This window comes from Zingiber officinale, chromosome 9A (genome assembly GCF_018446385.1).
Source record: "Zingiber officinale cultivar Zhangliang chromosome 9A, Zo_v1.1, whole genome shotgun sequence".
In the NCBI taxonomy this organism is placed as follows: Eukaryota; Viridiplantae; Streptophyta; class Magnoliopsida; order Zingiberales; family Zingiberaceae; genus Zingiber; species Zingiber officinale.
In genome coordinates this window covers 2,930,915-2,949,327 of record NC_056002.1, presented here as the reverse complement: position 1 = coordinate 2,949,327, position 18,413 = coordinate 2,930,915, and the positions used below count along the sequence as shown (strand labels likewise).

General features: G+C 34.9%; 1 protein-coding gene across 5 annotated transcripts; it reads left to right on the top strand.

Annotated features, from left to right (window-relative positions):
- The first annotated feature begins 1,015 nt into the window (after positions 1-1,015).
- On the top strand, positions 1,016-18,329 carry LOC122018970 (protein MICRORCHIDIA 1-like). 5 transcript variants are annotated; one of them, XM_042576464.1, is made up of 19 exons: positions 1,016-1,356; positions 1,445-1,534; positions 2,805-2,839; positions 3,037-3,115; positions 3,729-3,818; positions 5,112-5,187; positions 6,305-6,383; positions 6,468-6,596; positions 7,958-8,056; positions 9,313-9,414; positions 9,497-9,646; positions 9,830-9,922; positions 12,334-12,385; positions 12,469-12,580; positions 13,951-14,090; positions 15,242-15,309; positions 16,341-16,426; positions 17,710-17,752; positions 17,932-18,329. In XM_042576464.1, the coding sequence occupies exons 1-19, from the start codon at positions 1,158-1,160 to the stop codon at positions 18,043-18,045; spliced, it is 1,836 nt and encodes a 611-aa protein (XP_042432398.1). In that variant the 5' UTR covers positions 1,016-1,157; the 3' UTR covers positions 18,046-18,329. The 5 variants fall into 5 exon arrangements, with proteins under 5 accessions (XP_042432398.1, XP_042432397.1, XP_042432400.1 ...); XM_042576463.1 differs by having other exon boundaries at positions 13,951-14,099; XM_042576466.1 differs by having other exon boundaries at positions 1,167-1,351; positions 13,951-14,099.
- The last annotated feature ends 84 nt before the right edge of the window (positions 18,330-18,413 follow it).

Sequence of the window (18,413 nt, the reverse complement as noted above, 5' to 3'; positions counted from 1 at the left end):
ATAAACTCAGAAAAGTATGCATAAAAGTATTTTCCCCCAGGAGTAATCCTTGAATCCCATCTATTTTTTGGATTTGGAGAAGTGCTAATTTTTAAGAACAAGAATCTTATAATATGTTGGGAATAGGTTGACTCCTGCGTAAGGACTATATTATCCCCAATTTATATGAAATACAAGATGTTCATTAATGATAAGAATAAGAAACTAATGTTTAGTTATACAAACTAATGTTTAGTTATATGATTACGATACAATTCCAGATTCACTCAAGCGAAGGAAGATTTTTATACTCCATTCTAAATCAAAGAAAGTAATGGACTTTAATTTATATTATGAATAACTTGAAAAAAATATTTATATTTAAAAATTAGGAAAATGCTATGTCCATTTCATATGAGCAAAAGTAATAGGATCAATCAAAAGAGTTTTGCACTATGAACTTTGTACCATGCACATAACTTACTTAGATGGACCCTGGAAATTAAAAGTAATGCAAGCAAGAGTGAAAAATGGAATAAATGTAAAAAAAATATGAAATTAAGAAATAAAGAAAGTATAATAAAACAAGAAAGAAAAAGAAGATGATATTATAGTCTCACTTTGTTCTTCTCCACAATCATACATATATTTTTTATTATATATATATATATATATATATATATATATATATATATATATATATATATATATATATATATATATATATATATATCTAGAATAATAACTATGTGCTCTATACAATTAACGAGAATATATGCCGATCCATCTTGATTATGATGAATTTGTATGAATATCTATTTGATACATTATTTACATATTAGGAACCAGATTTGAACACACGAAAATTTTTAATCCTCTGTTCTATCCTGTTCATATGGAATATCCATTCCTAATTTAATTCTCTTGAAATATCCTTCTATTCCATCCTTATTTTTTTAATATATTTGTTAAAATTATTCCATATATATTTTTTAACATGATAAAAATAATAGTTTGTATATATAAAATTCGAAGAGTCATTGTTTCACCACCCAATTCCGCGGTAGGGTTTGGAGCTTTCGATCCTCTCTTGCTTCGCCGTTCGTCAGGGATTCTCCGAACTCTCGGTGAGTTTCCGATCGTGTTTTGTTTCACCTGCGATCGGATCCCACGCCACCATGCCGCCGACCGAATCTCCTGGCGACGATATGGTGGTCCTTGGGTCGCCAGCTGATGGCGGCGTCAATCGGGTATGTTCCTTAGTGGCCCCCGAGGGAGACGAAGCGCAGAAGGGGCGCCGCGTTCTCGAATGTCGCAACTTTTGGAGAGCAGGGGCGTATGAAGTACGCTCAGGAGTCTCGCCTTCTGCTCGGCATGGTTCTTTGTACCTCATATCACTGAAGTTCAGCCATCCCATTTATTTGATGTTTTTTGTTCTGCATCTTACGCTACCCCGTTGCTGCAGCCGCGCAGGAGTCATCTGATTTTGATCGAGCGCGCGTGCATCCAAAATTTTTGCACACCAACGCTACTTCGCACAAGTGGGCTTTTGGTGGTACGTCTCCCTTTTTATTTTACTTGGTATGATAGCCATCATTGGCAAGGTTGCTAATCCTCATTGTAAGTTCTAACCCAATGGGCAAAAGAAAACAAATTTTGTTTTACGTGATGAGCCAAAACAATTAAGGGATGGCTGCAATGCTTGTAGTCCTTTTCTTTAGAAAGATAAACTGTATAGTATTAGCAGTGGTGCTGCTAAAAAAACCTTTTTTTTTTTACCCACTTAGTTATGCAATATTCAAGCAAACAACTACTACTTGCACCATCAGCCATTTTCTGGGTCAGCGTTTCTATCACCATCATCCTGCAGATGTTAATATCCGTTGTAAAAAATCTGTACATAATATAGTAGTTAAATCACAAAATTATTTCAGGGGGTTTAAGTGTTAGTATCTCATAAAAACTAATTATTGTTTTCTTAGATATCTGTCCCAGGTTGTTTACTAATAATGGCCAAATGGGTCTTTCATATCCATTAATTGTAATGTGTTAAATACATATAGGAGAGAGTGTAGGACTTGTTTAGTTAAGTCCTGAATTTGAAGGTTGTACTTTCTATATACCATGAATCAAATGAAAAGACATTAATAATTTTTCCTCCCTAAGTCAAGTTATCTAGAACGAAGGGGAGCCTTGGCGCAACGGTAAAGTTGTTGCCATGTGACCAAAAGGTCATGGGTTCGAATCCTGGAAACAGCCTCTTGCAAAAAGCAGGGTAAGACTGCGTACAATGGATCCTTCCCCGGGACTCCGCATGACTGGAACTTCGTACACCGGGCTACCCTTTTTTTTTTTTTTTTAAGTCATGTTATCTAGAACCATGACATGCATTGTCTCAGTGCACCGAATGCTAATTATCATAGATATACCATGAATGGATAAAGAGGCATTAATGACTATTCACTGCCTAATAAATCAAGCTATTTTATAACCATGACATGCATTTGCTCAATCCAACAGTTGCTATCTCTTAACAGAGATATATCTTGCCTCCTCTTGTTTTTCAAAGGAATACTACCTATTGTTGCATATGGTTATCGGTCTTGTGCTCATGTACCATTGGTTCACATCAAATTTTAAATGCCAGACAAATAATTTCTTAATAATCACCTCATATGCATCTGTGTAGTCATTGACATATTGCATATGCACTGTGCTATTCTGTGATTTTGCAGTATGCTATTTGTGTATGATTTTTAAAACCTTGCTTTAAGATATATTCGGCTTAAGCATGATGTATATCATTGTTTACCCTGTATATGCAGCTATAGCTGAACTCCTCGATAATTCGGTTGATGAGGTATGCTTGGCTCTTAAATGTTCTTTTGGAATTGGTCTTTCATCTTAATAAGATCTTACAGCATTTCTGAGATATTATCAGATCCTAAGTTGTGTTATATGCTTTTATTTTCCTCTCCATCATCACTCTGAATGGTTTGAAGAATAGTTGAAACACTTTTTTTCCTATTTGGAGCCTCCAATAATCTTCTTTTTCAGATTCAAAATGGTGCAACCTTTGTGAAGGTTGATAAGGTCAGCAACTCAAAAGATAACAGTCCTATGTTACTTTTTCAAGGTACTTTTCATCCACACAACTCTTCTCTGAGTAGAAATGGAATTGTCTAGTACTTATCCAAATTGGATTATATCCTGCTGAGAACCAGAGTAGGATATGGTAACATGAATATGTCCGGCAATATGTTTTACTTTTTTGAAGTTTTGCTTCTCTAAAACTTCTGGTCATTGACTAAGGTATGGGTTCATCTTCATTTGGATTCAGATATTTGAATCTGCATTATGGATATAAGCATGTACTATGTAGTAAAGATACTTTATTGTGTTATTTTTGTGTTTTTGAAATTTCTTCATTCCAACATCTCCACATTTTCTTTTATTTTATTTTTTAAGAAAATATCCCCCTGTTCAATATCAGAATCATTTAATTTAGAACGGATGCAACTATTGGAAGAGAATATAGCATAATTTTTATACATTGTCTATAGATAATTTTGTTGTTTCAAAATGTTCAGTTCCACTATTTCCCCTATCTACTGTGTTGTATGCAGCTATGACCCGTGGGTTTCTTTTCCAATATCCGCTCCATTATTGCTTCTATCTACAGCTGTTTGTAGTTACAGGTAGAAGGTAGTTTGTTGGTTTTCTTACATTTACCAAGGAGAATTTTGCAGATGATGGAGGGGGTATGGACCCTGAAGGTATACGACGATGCATGAGCCTTGGTTTTTCAACAAAGAGGTCAAAGACGACCATTGGCCAATGTAATTACTATCTTCCCATCTTTAATTTCATTTATTTTCATAAAAAAAATATTATTATGCATTTGGTTTGGATAAGTGAGGCGCATGAAGTCATCTATGCAACACATATTGAGATAGCCTTTTAGTATCAACATTAACCAGCTATTCATAACCTCTTCAAAATTCTGCTGGTTCCTTTCTCGATAAAATTTTAAACTTTCAATTGTTATTCTTCCATATAGTTTGATTGTTTGCCAATGACTTTTCTTGAGACATTACTTTGTTTTAAACTTTATTATGTATATATATATATATTTTAAATTGATAATATTCTTGTTAACATTTTTACAATTCCAGATTGTATTGTTTAAAATTGAGTTAGTGCTTCATAACAATGTCAGTGTTGTTTTAGAATATTGTTCTCAATTATTTACAGATTTTATCCATGTACATTAAAATGTTTTTTATTTGTGGTAAATGTGTCTAATATTTTGATTTTGATAATTTTAATGCATATTCATTTTTAAGCAAGGGGGAATAAACACTTCAGTAATTGGATGGTGAATATACCTTGATTCATTCTCTCTGACAAAACGATGAAGCCTTTTCAATATCATATATTTTTTAACAAATAAGAATATTCAAGAGTTTCTTAGTAAATAGATTGTTTGTAGCTCAGTTACGATGCCTTTCATTTCTATTCTCTTCGAAAATACTAGTTACAAAACACCAACTATGTTTAGGGATGACAATTTTCCCCATAGGTTTGGATACCCGTGGGAAAAATCTGAAACAGGGCAGGTTTGGGGAGGCATTATCGGATTCGGGTTTGGGGATTTTTTAAAATCCCCACAGCAGATTGGGGCGGATATGGGGATGCTATCTCCATCCCGAATCCGCCCCGATGTCCCCAATAATAACAATAGTTATTAAAATAATTCCCGGAGATGGGGATCAGCCCCAATCCCCACCCCATTGTCATCTCCTATGGCGGGGATGGGAGTTTAATCCCAATGGGTTCGGGAACGGGGATTCCCCAATTAGGTAGAGACGGGGATGAGGGTGGAGATTTAGTTCGGGGACCGGGACGGCAAACCCGTCCCCGCCTCGTCCTATTGTCATACCTAACTATGTTTGTCTTCTGTCTTCTTCTTTCCATAAATCTCAAATGTAAACTATGTTGGACAATTTCATCCATAGTAGTGCATTAATATGACTTTTTTCTTTATTTGAGTATCACTCACAATATGCTTGATCTGCTGATGACATGCCTATTTTATTTGTTATCTTATTTGTATGTGTGTCTCTCTACAGATGGAAATGGCTTCAAAACGAGTACCATGAGATTAGGTGCTGATGCAATTGTATTTAGTCGTGCTAACCGCGGAGGGTAAAGTTTTTGCACTCTTGTTGATCCTTATGCCACATCATTCCCTGTGTTTGTCATCTTCAAATGATCTTTATTTAGTTTACAATTTAACTTTTTAATCTTGGGAATTTGAGGAATGTAGGTTTGCTCCACATAAATAATTGAGCTTGTACTGCTCTTTGTTGGATTTTTTTTTGTCAATGATGTGATTTCTCGCACGAGTCCTGATGAAATGGGGCCTTTGAAACTGTTTGTATATTCAGGACGTTTCCTTCAACCCATTAGAGTCCTCCGTTTTCCTTTTTGTGCATGGATAAACCCAAATAAAACATGACTTACATTAATGGATGATCTCAAGGTAGAGGGCTATCTTTGTTATAAGTTGCTTGGTTGAGTGTTTGCATATGGAAAAGATGCCTCACACATGAATTTTTATATCAAGTATCAACCATCAGTTTGTTTAATGTAGTTGGTGTTTCACAATTGACATGTAGCAGCATCACATGTGACTAAGTTTTATGCCATGCCTATGCCATAAGAGTCGACAACAATTAAAAACGAAACATCGACCATGTTTTCCTTAGCACCCCTTGGATCACACAAGAAGGGTGATCTTCGTGTGTATTATTCAAGGGATGCCTGTTTGCTTCTATGAATGAAGTACATCTTGATGGTATGCTAAGTTCACATTTCAAACTGTCAAATTGTTGGTGCTTATTGATTCAAACTTTTGAGGCCAACTTGCACATTGCTCATTCCTCTGAGTGGATGATGCAAGAGTTGTTCTTTGCAAAGATTGGTTTCCTTGTGTGAAGGCTCCTAGGAGATGTTGCACTATTGAGGAGGAACAAACTTTGATTAAAGCTAGTTTTTGGCTAAGATGAAACATGTTAAGGGTTGCTTTGAGTGTTGACAGCTACTATAAAAGTATCTAAGTATGTGCATATTTTTACTATAATTTGTAAATTTCTTTATTTCATTTTATTACATTTTACATCTTGTACAGTTTGTGTCCTAGTTCTGTCAGTTTCTGAATGAACACAATTGTCATTTTCTCCATCTATATGATTTTGTGAAGCTAGTTATTAGTTATTCTCCTATATTTGTTGTTCTTATACTTTATGGCTGTGTTTTCTAGCAATGTAACATTGTGCATTGGCCTGCTGTCGTATACATTCTTGAGAAGAACAATGAAAGATGACATTATTGTTCCTATGGTAACATAGTCCTCTTTCAATATTTCCATCTTCAAATAGGTATTTTCTTCAATGCGGTAAACCTGTTGTCTTTTCTCTTTGCAGCTTGATTTCCACATAGTGAATGGTCAGAAAACACCAATAATCTTGAGTTCACAAGATGAATGGGATAGTAGCTTGAAAGCCATCCTTGATTGGTCCCCCTTTTCTTCAATGGAGGAACTTTTGCTACAGGTAGTCTATTTGCAAAAACTCATGACTGGTTCTAAAGCATATTGCCTTGTATTATCTTGCTTTCAATACATTTGTATTAGTTTGTCATTCTTTGGTTTTTTAAATTGACTCAACAAAGAAAGTTATCCAAAATAGGATCTAATTTTCTGTATTAAAAGAAAACAGAATATTTAATTCTGATTTGATTAGATTCCTGAATCACTTACTCCAAACTATTTTATTACTCGGTAGGATTAGTTTGTCAGTCAGAATTAATTGTTCATTGCAGAATTAATTTGTCTTTTGCTTTCCATAGTTACATATTGTAATACAAAACTTAGATATATTAGCACTGTTAGAATGATCAAATGATTGTAAAAGGTATGTACATACCAAAATAAGGAACTGATAAAAGGCCATGTAGATCCAATTCTATGATGAACTAGGTAACACAGAACCTGGGACGACCATGCCAGCTCCACGAAAGTTTTCTACCGGCCGCTAGGGTAAATCAGGAAGTGCTCGCAGAGGGCGGACCAGAAGCCCACATCCAGTGGTTGTGCGTCCCATTTGGAGGAAAAATTCCTGCAAATGCGCTGTAGTTGGGGATTGAACGCGCCGTAGTTAGGGATCGAACCGTGGATGTTTGAGTGACAAGTTGGCACCATTTTGTTGCACCGTAGCCCGAGGGCATGTAGATCCAATTCTAGCATCATGTGGGAAGTGATATGGATTATGATAAATGTGGATGATCTCTCCTTTATTATTTTTCTTTCTTTCTTCTCTCCTCTCTCCTCTTAAAATATTTTCTCCTGTTCCTTTGTGTTTGTTTGTTCTCTCTCCAATTATCTTTCCCTCACTAAACTAACCAGTAGTTATGAAGAACAACAAACTGTACACTTACTAATAATTTTGTGGTTCAACTGAAGAAGCATAGCTCAGTTCAATGGCACACCTGATTTAATCCCGGACATGTTAGAGTTCACGATTGGACTAATAGTTGCTGATATGCCCTATTGTAAATTAAATTCTTTAGCAAAATATTGATTTAAAGAATACTTTAGTTGGTAGAAATATTTTTTCATTTGGCAAATGCCCAATCTTAACTGTTTATATTAGTTTGATTTTTTTTTCCAAATGAAGAATATGATATTCTTGATAGATATGATTGATTTCATTTTGTCTGGGTAGTTACAACTAATATGTAAAAATTGCTATGGTTGTTCTCTTATGGTTCTTGTGAATGGATTACTTCTAGTATGCATTAGTGTTTTCTTTACAAATGGGAATTGCATTTTATTTTTCACGTATTTACAAAGGATGAAACCTCTCATAATTTTATTTAAATAAGATAAATCTTACTTTTCTCTTTGACTATTCAGTTTGAAGATATGGGGCTGCATGGAACCAAAGTAGTGGTTTATAACTTGTGGATGAATGATGATGGACTCCTGGAATTGGACTTTGATGATGATGATCAGGTAACTTAATTTGCAAACCATGCATCCACTTTTCGTGCAAGTGTCTACTCATGTTTGTAAACATAATCAGTAAGAAACAACTAATGGCGGTGGACATAAGGATTATAAACTTTGTACTCTACTGCTTAATATTCTTGCTGATTGTGGGCACTCTGGCTACTGGATTGCTCATGAAGCTTTGTATCTGAATAATTATTTTCTTAGTCATCAAATGATCATTCATTTACTTTAATGATATCTATTGTTCACGGAATCTCTTTTCTTCCGTCTTGACATTTTTTTATATTTGCATTCAATTAAACACACATGAAGTTAATAATCTTCTTCATATCTAATTTTATTCTAAGGATATTTAGTCGAGCAGACTAACAAAATAGTTGGTTTTGGCAAGACGATTGAAGAGTAAATGTGTTATTATATGTAAATACGCATTGTGTTATTTCCCTACATCATCATGTGGGCACACTGTCACGTGGACTGCTTTTTAGAACAATGCAACTGATTAATGTTTTAATTGTTTCTAGTGATTATGTTTTTTATTTTGCAAAAGTATTTTCCTCTGTGATAATAAATGATATGACTGGACTAGGATTGCTTGGTTATGCTGTGTGGGAGCAATTACTAGAGAAAACAGTTGTTGGATAGATATTGTTCTGGAGACAAAACGATTTGTCTGTTAATTATATACTAGTCTGAAATTTTGCTTCTATAATTCTATATTTGCATTTACTGCTATGGATTCACCTTCTTAATTCTTATAGGAGGATTCACTTGTTACCAAGCTTTTCACATTTAAGAATGTATCTCTATTCCAGTTTGAACATTTAAGATCATGCATAAGTGCATTAAGTTGTACAGAAAATTCTGTGCTATGGGTAGATGTGCCTTTTACAACACAATTACTTGTGTATAATTGTCTTCTGCACAAATGTGGCATTTTTCTATTCACAATACCAGTATCTGTATCCACAAATATTGAAGAAAATTCTGTGTTTAACAATTTAAAGCACATTGTGATGCACAAATATGTTTAGCTTTACACTAATTTCTGAGCCTGCTGTATCATGCGTTCTTGTCTACACTATTTTATAACAACGCGTTTAACATTTCTGCCTGCACAATTATTGCATTTTTTTAATAGCTCCATCCATATCCAGAAACATTTAGATTCTTAAGTTGCTTTCTTACTGCCTTTGTTATATATTTATCAGAAAAAGTTTATTTTTCTTATTGTTAACCAATGTTATTCACTGCAGGATATATTACTGAGAGATCAAGCTTACAGTGGAGGCTTTACAAGAGCTAACAAAGAGGTTGTCCATTGCCATGTCTCTTCTAGGCTTAAATATTCTCTGCGGGTGAGTTTATGCACTTTTCTCATATGTGAATGGAATGGTTTGCGTATATCCAACTTTATGTTAATGGAAGTTTACTTTTCAGGCTTATGCTTCCATTCTCTATATGCGGAAATTCTCAAATTTTCATATTATCCTAAGAGGCAAACCCGTTGAGCAAGTTAGTATTGCAGATGAGTTGAAATTTATAAAAACAATTACATATAAACCCCAAGTGGGTATGGATGGAGAAAGTGTAAGTTTATATTTATATATTTTTTTAATTTATCGTATTCATATTATACTTTGCCAACCCCACCTAGTGGGATAATGCTACGTTGTTCTATCATGTCTTTCTTACGATGTTGTGTCACTTTACAAAAGTGCATGTCTGGCATAATGCGTTAATTTGTTTAACACACCACTTCTCACAATACAGGTGTCTGTGAGGATTACAATTGGCTTTGCAAAGGAGGCTCCTGTTTTAGGAATTTTTGGTGTTAATGTGTACCATAAGAACCGTCTTATTATGGTAAGATATGACATGTAGTTCTGCCAATCTATTGCCTTTGTTATGCTGGATCATTTTTTTTTTGTGTGTGATTCTTTGAAGGTTATTTAAGAAAATAGTTACTTTATAGGAAAATTTAAGATTCAAAATCTCACTTTGTGTCGTTGTCTCGATACCTCGATGCGTAGCTTGAACTAGATGATATTGGTTTATGCCATCCCACTTGAGGTCAATCCACCTAGTGATAGACTCAGGTTAACATGTGTGATCTAAAGCAATATCAAAGCGAGAACATAACTTGATCAAGAATCAACCACATGGAGTATCTAGCACAATCAACTCTATAGGAAACTTGAAGTTGAAGACAATATTGGAAAAGTGAGCATGAATGTGCAAACTATGCATAAAGGGATAACATGAATACCAGATAAAGTAAAGGTCAATAACAAGTCCAGCATCATCAACATCAAAATAATGATGAAAAAAACTATGTACAGTTGTAATGACCATGTCTTATATGTAGGCCATACGGTATTGATCTTATTTGCATCTCTTCCATCTTTTTTTATTGAATTGGTCCCAAATGCTACTGTCTCTTGTAAGAGTGGCTTGATTCTGCCTAAGTTGATTCACCTATCAAGCTTATTCTTGCACTTACTTTGGCCATTCTTCCCATGGGTTCCTCCATATTGTTTTTCATGGTGATCTTAGATTGGATGGGTTTAAATATTGCACTGTCTCTGTGCTTCTCAGCGTTCATGGCAAGTGAAATAGAACTCTTTCTGCAAAGCTAGTGCGAAAGCAATTATTAATAATAAAAGTAGTTGGGGCAATCCTTGGTCTCGGCTTCATCACCTAACTCTAATCTGAACTTTGCATCTAATCTCCCATAGGTCATTCTCTAGTTAGCAAACTGGGTTCCGGAATTCTAGTTGCATCAGTTTGCCCCAACCACACAACTTGACTTCCTGTACACAATGTTGTTTGTTGCTGTGGGACGGAGGAACAACTGCTGACACCCTTGGCAAGGGGTTGTCAACACCGTTTGCGAGAGGTCGTCACTGCCGCTGGAGCCTCGCAACCTAAATGGATGAGGTTGACTCCACATTGATGGAGAGAAATCACCGCTGCTCCTCTGACGCTAGGGTTTCCACTCAAAGATGTGGTGCTTGTAAAAGGTTGTTTGTGGAGGTTGGGTGGTTTCTGTGAAGCGATAAAAGAGGATGGATTGATGGGAGGTTGATGATCTGTTGAAGGTTATTATCGGCTGTTGTATGGTTTCTGGGAAGCAATAGAAGATGAATTTGTAGAGAAGGTGATGCATCAATAGCAGTAGTCATTTTATCCTTTAATCTCTTCTCATCTCTTAGCCCTGTTTTCCTTTTAGCCACTGAGCAGTCAACCTTCTGACTTCTCTCCCTCTCTCTCTTTTCCCTCCGCTTCTGCCACTCTCCCTTCTCTTATTTGAAGTAATCATAGCCTAAGTTCTGAAAGGATGTGGTTGCAGTAATTGAATGCTTATTATTTGCAAAACCTGGAAAGAAGTTGTATATATGATAAAGCACAGTCATTGTTTAGTTTCTATCTCAACAAAGTTGTCAATTGCTTGAGCTCCAAGGCAGTGGAGCTTGATGATACTGATCTTCAATTGCCACAAGGATTAATCTATAGACAACTACAATACACAATGCTGCCATTCCAGAATCTAGCTCGCATCAGCTCTTGATCAACATTATAGGTTCATTTCTAACTGAGAACACCACCTTCATATATCCTCAAATCCATTAAATTATTTGCCTAACCTTGTTAATCATAACCAATTATCCCTCCCACTTTCACTTGATCAACAATTATGGTGAAGTGTCCAACAAGATCCAATAATGACAATTGCATTTTCTTCTTGCTTGATAGATACAATAAAAGTGTACAACATAAAAGATTTATATTTTTCTATATATCCAATTTTTTATATTGAAACTAAAAAAATGAAACTAGAAACAAATTAACGTAAAAAAATGACTAACAATATTGTTTAGGAGATCATATAATGATACATTAGTACAATAAATAACATTAATAGAAAGATTCATTCTGTTTTTACTTGCTTGCATGGAACTTCAGCAGCACAAAAATGAAGATACACAATTATGTTTAGGAGATCATATTGTGAATTTTGATGAAGAGGGAGCGTAACAAACAAACTGGTGTTATTTATTGCCTTATATGTTGGCACGTGTCTTCATAGTTCCAAGACATGCTTCTTTGATTTTGTAGCTTTAAGATTATTTCTATATGTATATTTCTTTGTATCTCCTTTAGGTTGATGTTTTGTTTACCATTACGATGTAAATTGAGAAATATAGTATATGCTAACACGTTCTAATGTGTTTTTTTTTGTTGTTGTTGATTGACTTTTCAATTTCTTTCTTTAGCCATACTGGAAAGTTGTTCAGGAAGGTTCAAGCCGTGGGAGGTGTGTTGTTGGTATGCACCTACAATGATGTTTTGTTTATCCATTATTATTACATGATTTTAAATTTTTTTACTTCAACTTTATCCACTTATAGGAATTTTTGAGGCCAACTTCATCGAACCTGCCCATGATAAGCAGGATTTTGAAAGGACACCCTTGTTCATTCGCCTAGAGTCAAAGCTTAGACAAATAATTCTTGAATATTGGTAAAGCATCTACAGAAATTCTCTTTTCTTGATTTTATAAGAGCCAATATTGTTAATGTACTGCTTGTGAAATAAGAAATTACTGGCATAAATCCATTGGTGAAGCAAAATGGTCTTGCATCAATTTATCTTGTCACGAACCTGGTTGGAGTCACCTTGTCTTGTGTTGATGTTTACTTGTACGGTTTTCCCATATGTCATTTCCTGACTCCTGGTTTTTTAAATGGAAAGTGCAGATAAGCATGTCACAACGTCATTTGTATTGGTTTCTGTGGTTTTAAGGGAGTCACCTGTAGTGGTGTTTATCAAATAGGTGGATGTGGAGATAAGATTTGAATCTGTCAAACTTGGAATGAATTAAGAGTTGCATGTAACTAGCACCTGCTTAGCTATTTATTTATGTCCTAAAACGTGTTGTAGAAACTGGATGGTTGAAATATTAGAATACAATGATATCTTTGGTCAAAATGATGAAGTTTTGACACTCAAAAAAAAAATTTAGAAAGAAGGAAAAATAAAGTTCATAATGACAAGGTATATTAGGTATCTGAAACAGAGATGTGAGAGAAATTGCACCATTTGGAAGAAATGGAAAATTTCCAACTTTGGGTGTGTCCTTCGGGAAATTTGTCTGTTCTGTTTGAGTCGAAGTTGGAGGAATGCCATAGCATATCATTATGAATATGTCAGTCAAAACAAGTTCCTGTTATTAGAATGGTTAGCTGAAATAAAAAATAGAGATGAGGAAGATTAGAAATAATACTGGTTCAGTACAGCCCAAATTGGTACTGAGCCATTACCGACCTAAACCCCTCAACCCCTTCTATTCTCCTCTTTGTCCTTTTGCCCCTGTCTCCTTCATGCTCTTCCCACTTCTCTTTTGTCCTTTCCTATGCTACCTCTAGTGTTGCTTCCTGTTAGATCTATAATGCTTCATTGTCAAGATATGAAGGTGCTTCTTTGCCACTGTCTACTGATGAACCTGTCACCATTGTGGGCCCTTGTGGCTGCATCTTGATATTTTTGTGTTAATGGTAGGCCATATTGCAGCACGAAGATGGGCTTATATTTGTCCTGCTTATTTCGGCTGTGTACCAAATCCTTATGAGGAACAATTTAATTATTTGAGTTTTCATTTTGTTATGTAATCTAGATTTCATGTTTGATTAAGCCATGTTTTATTCTGTAGTTGAAAGTCATACCATTCTTGGTACTCTGGTATTTAACTTACAATCATTAGGGTACAATCTCTCTCAAAATTAGGAGCTTTGCTTTCTCAATGTCTCTTAACAAACTTTTATCTTATTTAATTTGTTTTTTGATTGCATTTTATTTGCATTCCTTAATTATCAAATATTATGTTTATGCAGGAAATATAATTGTCATATGATTGGTTATCAATCGATTGATATAACTACAGAGAAACGAAAACTGAAGGAATCTGAGAAGCACTCTGACAGGCATGCATCAAAAGTACAACTCAAAGTGCCTACACCAATTGGAGTTGCATGTGCTGACGGTATTATATCATTTGATCTTTTGTTCCCCAAATACTGTCAAATATTATTAAAATCACCATATGATTTTAATAATCAAGCAACTGTTTATATTGTCATGCAGTTGAAATTATGTCAACTGTGAGCAAGGATAATTTGAAACATTATGTCTTTTGGTTGAGTTTACCTGTCCACTTAATGCATTCATTGTTGAAGAATGAACAATGCTCTATTGTTGTATGACTTCAGATTAGATTCAATTGTAGGAGAAAAAGATCTTCATTAAAAAAATCATAAACCTTTTTTAAATGTATGTACTTGAGTTGTACTATAAAAGCCGATTATTATGTCATAATTAGATACTATATCTGGTAAAATGAAGTAAAGATCATAAAAAGGGCAAGGATGTTAATAAGGAATTGTCACTACTTTACTGCACGTTTTAGTTGCAGTATAAATTAGGAATACTGCAACTGTGGGTAAATTCATTCTCTGTTATAGCATCATTGTCTGGATAAATAAACGAAAATAGGGTATTGTTTTTTCTTAATATTGAATACTTTGAGAAACACTGGAATTCTGGTTCATATTGATATATTGCCTGATGGATTGGCGTGATATTTTATTCTTGGGGGTTTGCTATATTGGAATAGATAATATCGTGTTCTTATGCTGGTGTTAGTTTGGATCGATTAATAGTCTATTGTTATTCTTATTGAACTACTTTATGTTATTGTCTAGTTTTTTTATCTCATTTTTTTTCTTAATTATGAATAATATTTTTGTCTTTCAGACTAACTACAATTGAGTTTTAATTTAGATTTGACTAAGAATCTAATTAACAAGTCAGTTGAAATTTGTTCCAGTGTATAGTTAGATTTGATGTTTGATGGGGGAAATTCAAGAGATAATCTAGAGTAGATTTCTATATATAAGAGTGGATAGGGAGAACAAGCCTCTTGTAGATTCTTGCTAGGAGAGAGATGAAAGAGTTTCATGCTGCAGTATTTTTTAGATGCAGTGTTTAATATTTTTAGAACTATGAATGCCAACTTTTGTGACAATAAAATATGAAGCACTATGTTGCAATTAATTGATAAAAGTTTTGCAAATGTCTCAATACATGATTCTTTGCTGATACTCTGTTTCCATGTGATAACTGAAGGTTCACATTTACAACCCACTGGTCAGACACATGCTCAATCTCATGACACCATGCCCATATCAGGAGAGGTAAATACTTTCAAACAACTAACTACTGATATTATTTTATTTTCTTTCTATATTTGAATTGATTATTCATCCATGTAAGTTACTTTTCTAGAGTTTGTATGGCTAAGTTACTTTTCTCAACTGTTAGAACATTTTTTTGTTATTTTCAGCATATCAACTCCTTTTAACTGTATTGTGTGATCATCATATGTAGCAAAATGTTCAGCCTTACAAGTCGGGTTAAAACTTTTGTTCATGGCCTATTGTCATAGGATGGGGATATTGTTTGGGCAACACCCATTGTTGCTTCCGTGTGGATCCTTTTTTTGGAACTTGAGCTTTTCTTAGGATTTTACTCACCTTGATCATAATTCATATGCCAAATAAGAAACTATGGTATAGATATTCCAACTGTTGGTAATTTGTGATTAAGCATGTGGAGTTAGTTGTTGGGACTAACAAATTTAATTGGTTAGTTTTCTTATTTGGTGGGTTTTTACAATTGATATTCGAGTTGGGCCTAGTTCTCAGCATTCTAAGGTATTCCAATTGGAATGAATTTCTTGTGATGGTAGAGCGAACATTGGTTTGGCCTTGCAGGTTGGCAATTAAAAATGATTCCGGGCCATGAATTTGACTTGGGGCTTTGACGTGTGGACATCAAACCTTAAAATGAGGGAGATTATAACAACTCAGGTTAGTTCCACATTCATGGTGGTGTTCTAATGGGGGAGACTTGTACACTTAGATGAGTAATCCACCATAGTCTTAGGCTAAAGCATTTTGGCCAGTGGTTTGACCTAACAGAGTTAACAAATCAATTATCTTCTGTTGGCTTCTTGCTATAATCTGAACTGATTGGTATTTTTGGTGTTGAGACCCATCTTGACATGGTACATGCCCATGCCAACTTCATCTTGTATTGTTGCCGTCACTTCTACGAAATGTGATGAGTTTGTTTTTCTCAATTTTTAGAATGATATGCTGCAATCAACTGACATAATGTGCTAAGAGCATGGATGGCTGCTATTCAAAATATTTTTCTTTTTCAGGATGATGACGATATCGAAATTATTGATGTCCAGGATCCAAGTTTGATAAAAAAAATCACTGAAGAGAATATACAGCTTTTCATGAGGTGATATTTTCTTTATGTTTTAAATAACTCTTGTTAATAAGGTGATGAGAGTTGCATCAATTAGTTCTTTTAAATATCTGCCAGAATCTAATAAATATCATAGCTGTTTGAAAATTTAATTGTACCTAGGATGGAAAGGAAGATTCAGGTCGAGTTCATGTTATGACTGGTTTTTTGTTTTCCGGTTAGTGCTTGATGGCTTTGTTAGTTATCAATTGTGTATTAAGCCAAATATGTATACATGTAATTGAGTGCTCCTAAGCAAATCCATAGGAGGCGGTGAGAGCACACAATGTTTTATTACCAGTCTGATAGAAAATGAAGTCAAATTCAATAGTTCGATACTTGCAGTAGACCTTGAGGCATGCTTCTAAATGTTGAGCCATGTTGGTTGGTACAAGTAAAACGTCTCGTTCAGTCTGTCGGCTGGCAAGTGAAAAGCGCCAAATGGCTGGTATGCAAATTGGCAAGCAGAACTTCTTGTTGTAATCCCCGAATGGCTGGTATGCAAATTGGCAAGAACTTCTTGTTGTGAGTGTCTTCGACCGAAACTTCATTGCGAGAAGCTCCAAATCGTGTTTCTAGTGTCTTCCGCAAGAAGCTCTGAAACGTTCACATATCAAAACAGTTTTGAGTGCTTCACGAGTGTCCTACTTTTCCAAATTGCATGGAGCACTCCCCTTTATGTTAAAACTCTAGTTTACCCTCCTCCAGTGCCAGCATTTGGAGGATGCCATGGCATATGTGTGTTGCAAGTTGTGTTTTTCTTGTGCCAAAGATTCCTTCACCAGATGTGCTTCGTCAGTTCCTTCTTATCTTCTTTCTCCTGCTGTTCCCTATTGGAGCAATTGACATCTTCTGTCGGTACTAGCTGAAACAGCACAGTATTATTTCAGTTTTAGACTGAAATCTTGACTCGGGCTGAGATTTTGATTCTTGTCCATAGGTGTAACTCCTTATAATTTGTAGGTTTCTATTCATATGAGAACTATCTACTAATATGATATTGTGCCCTCAGGTTACAAGGGCTAGGATTTCTGTTGTCTGCATTTGGTGGCATTTTGTTCTTCTATCTTATAGTTGTAGCTGAGTTCTTTTTATTTCAATGCAGGGAAGGCAGAAAGCTAGAAATGTCCATCGCCTTACTAATTTCATGTGCATTTGTTCTATTCATATTGATAGTTAACAATGGATGTTTTTTTTTTCTCTTCGCTACTAAACCTTGAATCAAAGGGAAACTACCCATCAATTATGAAATGTTAATTTATTGTTTTACTTAACAGGCGCGAAGAACTCCAGCAAACAACCAATCAGTTGAGGAGAACTGTAAGTAAATTGTGCCAACCTATTCATTTTGCGCCTTAGTTTTTCTCATGAGGCGCAACCTGTAGAAGTACCTTGAACTTCCAGTTCTGAAGTTGCTTAACTTGGCTCCACTGAATTGCTTAGCAATATTAACCTTTCAAATTCTTTGTGAATTTTGTTCCCTATTTGGTTGGAAATAGGTCGAGGAATTGGAACATGAACTAGCGGAAGTGAAAAAGAAGTGTTCTCAGCTTGCTGCTGATTTGCAGATCAGAGGGGGGAAGCAGCATATCCTAGGAACGAACCAATCTTAAACTCAACCCTGAATGAGATCTGATGTGCTTATTTTTGTCCGAGAGCTGAACAATGCGGTAATGGTAGTCTAGAGATGGTGGTTGTATAGTTTGTCGTGTAATGATAGATTATTTACGCCCTCAAGTTGTCAATCTGTATTTTACTTTATTTATTCGAGTGGAAAATGACAAATTTGAAAAGTAGGGAAAAAATAAATATAATCGTAGGCGGACGATCTGATTCAACAGTTGAAGAAGATTGATCTAAGTTTTGAATTGTTTAAATTATATAATATTTAGATTAATGACTTATTCTGGCTTTTTTTTCCTTCTATATTTAGATTTACTTTTAGTTGATTGAAAACTTTTTTATGATTATTTTAATAATC